At 43.0% G+C, this 7,789-nt stretch overlaps 2 protein-coding genes across 2 annotated transcripts in view; one reads left to right on the forward strand and one right to left on the reverse strand.

Moving 5' to 3' along the window:
• Positions 1-606, reverse strand: part of RPS4X (ribosomal protein S4 X-linked) — a 5,589-nt gene extending 4,983 nt beyond the window's left edge. The window contains exon 1 of the mRNA XM_024744081.1: positions 543-606. Within this exon, the coding sequence (XP_024599849.1) occupies positions 543-545 (3 nt within the window). The 5' untranslated portion in view covers positions 546-606. The remainder of the gene's footprint in view (positions 1-542) is intronic.
• Positions 607-7,195: 6,589 nt separating this feature from the next.
• Positions 7,196-7,544, forward strand: LOC112399095 (reactive oxygen species modulator 1). Its single transcript, XM_024744077.1, has one exon. It carries the CDS (start codon positions 7,224-7,226, stop codon positions 7,461-7,463), a length of 240 nt encoding a protein of 79 aa, XP_024599845.1. The 5' UTR covers positions 7,196-7,223; the 3' UTR covers positions 7,464-7,544.
• Positions 7,545-7,789: the final 245 nt, after the last annotated feature.

Below are 7,789 nucleotides of genomic sequence, written 5' to 3' on the forward strand. Positions count from 1 at the left end.
CTGCGGGGTGGGGGGGGGGGGGGGGGGGGGGGGGGGGGTTGGAGCTCCTGGCACACAGCCAGCCAGCAACAGAAACTGACCAGAATCTGTGCTTCTACTTATCAAACAGACAATTTCTCGAAATATGTCAGGTTTTAAAGTGTTAGATGCGAGACTTAATCTGACCTCAGCACAACCACGTGCCAACAGTGGCTTACTCAAACTCTAAAGGTGAGATCACTTTTCACCTTAAAATGCAGAAGGAAACCTTTTTAATGCCGTATACAGAGGCTTACTGGCCACACTACGTAAAGTCAGGCCGTACCAAAAACAAAAAAAACGGGTGTGGCCGGCCGGGAGACCGAGGCCTTCCCGCCAGCCGAACCGATCATCCCCCAACCACCCATCGCCAACAGCCGGTGTTCGCCCTAGCCCGCGAGCACCCCTGGGCCCACCCCACCAATCGCTCTCCCTTCGCCTCCGCCTGACCAGCCCCTGGTAGCCCCAGCCCTTGGAGGATGGAGGCTGATGAGTCCCAAGAGCTCGCAAAGAAGCTGCCTTACCATGGCTGCGCTAGGCACGGAAAGAGGCCCACCTACTTCCGGATCGCAGAGAAAAGAGGGTGCACGGCTGCGCGCGCCGGGGCTTCGGACGCTCCGCCCAGCTCCGCCGAGCTCCGCCTTTTCACGGCGCGCGGGGACGCTATCTTGCCACCTGCTGGTGGGAGGTCAGAGGTCCGGGGCTTGGGAACAGCTGCCGAAAAAGGGGTGTCTCCCAAGGGCGAATTCCTCCCTCCCTTTCCGCCCTCCCCCGTCCAGTGTTTCCCGAGCGCCTCTGGGGCGCCTGATTCTGTGTGAGGTGCTGGACAAACAAAGATGAGCTAGACAAGCTCCCTGTCTTTAAGGAGAGGGCAAAGTGAGGCTACTTAAGGTCCACATATACATGAACATATAAAAAATAGTAGATTTACAAAATTGTGTTAGTTTCTGGAGTACAGCAAAGTGATTCAGATATATATATATATACACATATACATGTATATGTGTATATATATATATATCTGAATCACTTTGCTGTACTCCAGAAACTAACACAATTTTGTAAATCTACTATACTTCAAATAAATAAATAAAATTTGAAAAAGAATACATTGAAATGAATATCTAATATTATTTCTTAAACATATATCTTGTCTGCTTCTTCTTCCAAGTTCCTTCAAGCCAGTCAACCTGCCCATACTGTAAATTGGGAAGAATCAATATTTTTTTCTCTCCCTTCTCTGCAGATTACCGAGGGGGTGGAGTGTAAGGGGTGGGAGGGTAGGATCTCTGCTTGAACTCTGCCCCTTGATTTCTGTACAACGCATTTAGCACTTACCATAAAGTCTCAGGGACGAGAGGGAACATTAGAGACCATCCAGCTATCTAACTAAAACTTAGATCCGATCCTGTGATTTCCCTACTTTGAAACTGCCCTTGGGCCTCCTGCCTAGCCCCTCAGGTCCCTCTGCCCGTCACCTCCTGCCTCCTGCACCCAGACACCCATTGCTCCCTTACCCTATCCCAAACCTCAAAGCTTAAGCCACTCCAAGGTATTACTGCTCTGGCAAAGCCGCCTCTTTCAAGCCTCCTGCCTGTGGACCCGATGATCCCTCAGCTTGGAACTGCCATGAATAGCCCAACCCCCTTCCTGGGCACCTAATCCCACTTGTCAGCCTTGGAGATGCATACAGCTCAGGTCCCTCTGGCTCTGTGAGCCCCGGGTCCCCTCAGGCAGGGTGAATCCCACATTCGTCTGTCCCAGAGCCCTCAGTTCAAACTCCTCGTCTATCCTCCACTAGACTGTGAGTATCTCCATGAAAGAGCCTGCTTAATTCACCTTTGCCACCTAACAGAGAGCTTAGTGCTATGTCCAGCACTTGGTAAATACTTGTTGAATGAACAAACTGAGTCAACATCCCACTCATTGTGCCAAGTCTCACTGTACTATCCCTGAGAGCATCCAGCCTCTGCCTGACCTCCTCCCACCATGGGTCAAGCTCCTAACCGAGGAGGTTCCATTTTACATGTCTCCGTCTCTGCCCTCCACTTCATCCCCCAGCAGTCTGCAGAGAAGCAAGAGAGAAAAAAAATGGTTGGCTCTTTTCAATCAGACAGTATTCACTAGGAGGGCAGGGACTCCTCTTTGTCTAAAACTAGATCCATAGTAAAGCATGCTATAGATGATTATTAGCAAGAAGGGGCAATTGATTGGAGGCGGGGATTAGAGAGAGAAGATGATGAGACAATAGAAGGTGCATTTTGAGGTATTCAGTCTGAGGGCATTGGAAAGATGGTGGTGCAGCCAACAGATATGATGGGGGTTCACTTGGGAGTGAGGAAAGACCATGGGACTTCAGCTTGAGAGGATAGGAAAAATGTCTGGTTAGAGCTGCAGATCTTACTTAAGATCACACAGCTAGCTGGGAGTGGGGGATGGGGTAGGGAGGCTTGTCTCTTGCCTCCCAGGTCAGTGGTTGGTTTGTTTTTGTACCACAGCTTGTCAAAGGGACTTGACGGAATCAAAGCATTTTCAGTATATTTTTTTCTCTGTCAATTTGTATTTATGGACAAATGACATTCTAACAACAATAAAGGGAATTGGGAAAGAGCTAAGAAAATCACAAAACAGTACCTCCCCAAACACCCTAAACACATCATCTGTATTCATTTGTTCCTGTTCCTGTTCTCATTCTGATCAGTTTGTGTGCATGCATACTTTTACATAATTTTAGGCCTAGCGTACAGACTATTTTGTATTCTGCTTTTATTATATTATAAAAACTTTCTGAGTTGCTACATAATCTTCATAATGAGTATTTTAACAGCTGCATCATATTCCATTAAATGGATATCCCATAATTAATAAAAGTTCTTTATTGTTGAACATTTAGTTTTTTGTACCTTTTCTTTATTATGAATGTTGCTACAGAGAACAGTTTCCTTTATATGGCTTTTTCCTTCAGTGGAATGATTACCTTAGAATAAAACCATTCCTTCACCCAACATTTATTGAGTGCCTACTCTGTGTCAAGCTCTGTATTATGAGCCAGGGAAATAGAGATAATTAAGATCTAGTTCCTGCTCTCAAGGAATTCACATTACAATGGGAGAGGCAGGCTGGGAGGAGGGGACGGAAAGCCAGGAGAAGATCTTCAGAGGAAAGATGGTGGCGAGGCAGTTTGGAACACGAAGGGCTGTTAAATCTTAAGAATTTGGACTTTAACCTGTAGGTAGACAATGGGGAGCCGCTGAAAGATTTTAAAGAGGACGGGATCAGCTTTGTGCTTTAGAAAGATAACTCTGACTGCTCCTTGTAGAATGGTTTGAAGGAAGTGTGAGTGGCTTGGAGGAGATGGGCCAGGGCTGTTTCAACAACACAAGCAAGAAACAGAAGGGTGGGACCCAGGTCTGTGATTGTGCGGAGGAGGAGGAGGAGGAGGGGGGAAATTCAAAAGACATTGCAGATGGAGTATTGGCAGGATCTGACTGGGAAATGACGTTCGTGCAGGGGTGAGGGACAAGGAGGTAATTAGGATGATTCCCAGGTTTCTGGCTTGGTGACTCAGTGGTACATTCACTGGGAACTACTGAGGGGGAGGGGGCACCAGCTGGAGATGTTTTATAGACACAAGTCTGAGCTCAGGTATATGGTCTGGGCTGGAGACTCCCATTTGGGAGAACTGGTACATCTGTGCTTAGTCCACGGGAGTGGTTGGCAGTAGCTGTTGGAAAGGCAGCACTGTGTTAAGAGTCTGAATACTTTGATAGTGGTGTATGTGTATTGCCAAAAACCTTCCTCAGAGCATCCTTGCAGTTTTACTATACTCGTGTCAGCCTGGCAATCACTTATTTTTAACTTTTACTAACATAATTGTTTTAATTTGCACTTCAAAAAAATCACTAGTGAGGTTAAACATTTTGCCATACACTTCTTTACTCGTTCCATTACCCCTTGTGTGAAGTATCTCTGCCCATTAATCTTTGGGGGACGTGTTTTTAAAAAAATATTTATGTATTTATTTGGCTGCACTGTGTCTTAGTTGCGGCATGTGGGATCTTTAGTTGCGGCATGCGGGATCTTTAGATGTGGCATGTGGGATGGAACCCAGGCCCCCTGCATTGGGAACTTGGAGTCTTAACCACTGGACCACCAGGGAAGTCCCTGAGGGATGTGTTTTTCTGATCAATTTGCATGAGTGCTTTATAGATCACAGAAATTCATCTTTTGTCATATTTGAGGCAGATATTTTTACCAATTAGTTACTTTCCTTTTGGTTATATTTTTCTATGTACAAAGTCTCAAAATTTTATATAGCCAGATCTGTTGATCTTTTCTCCTGTAATTTCTTCTCGTCATTTCAAAGCTTAGAAGGTTACCCTCAGTTCAAAGATCTGCTAAATACTCAATTCTATTTAATAACATGTATTTAATTCTTTATCAACTTGGGGTTGATAAAGATAAATAGAATAAAAGATAAACTGAAAAAAATCTAGTTTTTCCCCAAATGTCGAATCAATTTTCTCACTGTAATATATTGAATGATCTTTGTTTTCTCCGTTGTTTTGTAAGAACTGCTTTAGCATTTCATAAATGAAATCATGTAGTGCATGGTGAGTAGGGAACTGAGATGTACATCCCCAGCATCCTGTCCCAGATTGCCAGAGGGAAGTTATGTGTATAAGTGGTTCATGTTCATAAGTCACACCAAGAGTGGAGCGGTCCAAGCCCTTCACTCTCCATCTTAAAGAGTAACCTTTCATGCCTCAGATTCCCTGATCAACTTACTGTCAGCAGTCGATGAACCAGCACAGCCTTCTCCTCACTTTCTCACATTGCTGGGAGACAGTGAGGCAGAATGGAAAGAGCACAGTTTAAATCTATCTCTGTGTGCCCTTGAGCAAATGGCTTAATCTCTCTGAACCACAGATGCCTTATCTGGAAAATAGGGATAACCGTACTTACTTCTCAGTTTGTTGTAAGAATTAGAGATGATGTATCAAATGCATAGAACATAGTGACTCAGTCAATGAATTAGTGCTCCAATTCCCTCCTGACCACTTCTGGCTACTTCCTTCTGAAACTTATTTTTTTTCAACAGCTTTATTGAGGAATAATTGACATACAATAAATGGCATATATTTAAAGTATACAGTTTGACAAATTTTGATGTGCGTATACACCCAATGCAAACATCATCACAACTAAGATAGTGAAATTCCATCAGCCCCAAGTTTCCTCATGTCTCATTGTAACCCCTCACTCCAGCTCCTCCCCCTGCACTCCCAGGCAACTGCTGATCTGCTTTCTGTCACTATTGATTAATTTGCATTTTCTAGAATTTTGCATAAATGGAAATCTTCTAGTCTGTACTCTATTTTTTTTGTCTAGCATCTTTTTTATTTATTATTATTTTTTTTATTTTTTTGCCGTACGCGGGCCTCTCACTGTTGTGGCCTCTCCCGTTGCAGAGCACAGGCTCTGGATGTGCAGGTTCAGCGGCCATGGCTCACGGGCCCAGCCGCTCCGCGGCATGTGGGATCATCCTCCCAGACCGGGGCACGAATCCGTGTCCCCTGCACCGGCAGGTGGACTCTCAACCACTGTGCCACCAGGGAAGCCCTGTCTAGCATCTTTCACTCAGCATAATTATTTTGAAATTCATCCATGTTGTTGCATGCATCAATAGTTTATTCTTTTTATTGCTGAATAGTACCTCATTGTATATATCATATAGTACATTTATGTATATATACATATACACACGGATATATGTGTGTATACCACAATTAATTTATCCATTCACCTTTGGATAGACATTTGGGTTGTTCCCAGTTTGGGGCAATTACAGATAAAGCTGCTATGAACATTTCTATACAAGTCTTTTTATGAACAAATGTTTTTATTTCTCTTGGTGAATACCTACAAGTGGAATGGCTAGGTCATATGGTAGATGCATGTTTAACTTTTTGAAAAAATTGCCAAACTGTTTTCCAAAGAGGTTGTATTATTTTACATTCCCATGAACAGTGTTTCAGTTACTCCATATCCTCACCAACATATGTTAAGATCAGTCTTTAATTTATTTTTTTTATTGGGGTAAACTATACATAAGATTTACCACCTTGACCATTTTAAAACGTACTTTTAGGGGACTTCCCTGGTGGTCTAGTTGTTAAGACTCCATGCTTCTACTGCAGGGGGCATGGGTTTGATCTCTGGTCAGGGAACTAAGATCCCACATGCTGCTCAGCGCGGTGAAAACATAAAACAAACAAACAAACAAAAATAAAATGTACATTTAAGTGGTATTAAATACATTCACATCGAAAAGATACATGCACCCCAATGTTCACAGCAGCACTGTTTATAATAGCCAAAACATGGAAGCAACCTAAATGTCCATCAACAGATGAATGGATAAAGAAGATGTGGTACATATAGACAATGGAATATTACTCACCTATAAAAAAAGTATGAAATAATAGCATTTGCAGCAACATGGATGGACCTAGATAGAGATTATCATACTAAGTGCAGTAAGTCAGACAGAGAAAGTCAACTATCATATCATATCACTTATATGTGGAATCTAAAATATGATACAAATGAACTTATTTCTGAAACAGAAACAGACTCAGAGACATTAAAAAGAAACTTATGGTTACCAAAGGGGAAAAGTGGGATGAGGGATAAATTAGGAGCTTGGGATTAGCAGATACAAACTACTATATATAAAATAGATAAACAACAAGGTCCTATTGTATAGCACAGGGAAATATATTCAAAATCTTGTAATAACCTATAATGGAAAAGGATATGAAAAGGAATATATATATATATAACTGAATCACTTTACTGTACACCAGAAACTAACACAACATTGTAAATCAACTATACTTGAATAGGTTTTTTTAAAAAATACATTCACCATGTTGTGAAATCATCACCATTATTCATTTTCAGAACCTTTTCATCTTTCCAAACAGAAACTCTGTACCCCTTAAGCAGTAGTTCCCCTTTCCCCCCTTCTCCTAAACTCCTTGTAACCTCTATTCTACTTTCTCTATGTGAATCTGCCTATTCTAAGTATCTTATATAAGTGGAATCATAAAATATTTGTCCTTTTGTATCTGGCTTATTTCACTTAGCATAAAGTTTTCAAGGTTCGAGACGTAGAGCTGAGCGACTGAGGCGCGAACAAGATGCCGGTGGCCGTGGGCCCCTATGGACAGTCACAGCCAAGCTGCTTCGATCGCGTGAAGATGGGCTTTGTGATGGGTTGCGCCGTGGGCATGGCAGCCGGGGCGCTCTTCGGCACCTTTTCCTGTCTCAGGATCGGAATGCGGGGTCGGGAGCTGATGGGCGGCATCGGGAAAACCATGATGCAGAGTGGCGGCACCTTTGGCACATTCATGGCCATTGGGATGGGCATCCGGTGCTAATCAGGGCAGTGGTTGCCCACAACATCCACCCCCTCCCATCATTCCCAGCCCATGTACTATAATAAAACAAGTCTGAGTATTCTGAAAAAAAAAAAGTTTTCAAGGTTCATCCGTATTGTAGCATGTTTCAGAATTTCACTGCTTTTTTTTTTTTACGTCTTTATTGGAGTATAATTGCTTCACAATGGTGCGTTAGTTTCTGCTTTATAACAAAGTGAATCAGTTATACATATACACATGTTCCCATATCTCTTCCCTCTTGCGTCTCCCTCCCTCCCACCCTCCCTATCCCACTTTCACTGCCTTTTAAGTCTGAATAATATTCC

This window comes from Neophocaena asiaeorientalis, unplaced genomic scaffold, assembly GCF_003031525.2.
Source record: "Neophocaena asiaeorientalis asiaeorientalis breed wild unplaced genomic scaffold, Neophocaena_asiaeorientalis_V1.1 scaffold333, whole genome shotgun sequence".
Classification (NCBI taxonomy): Eukaryota; Metazoa; Chordata; class Mammalia; order Artiodactyla; family Phocoenidae; genus Neophocaena; species Neophocaena asiaeorientalis.

Bases quoted from the DNA above. Each gene is read 5' to 3' on its own strand.
- LOC112399095 (XM_024744077.1), top strand. From the start codon at position 7,224: ATGCCGGTGGCCGTGGGCCCCTATGGACAGTCACAGCCAAGCTGCTTC.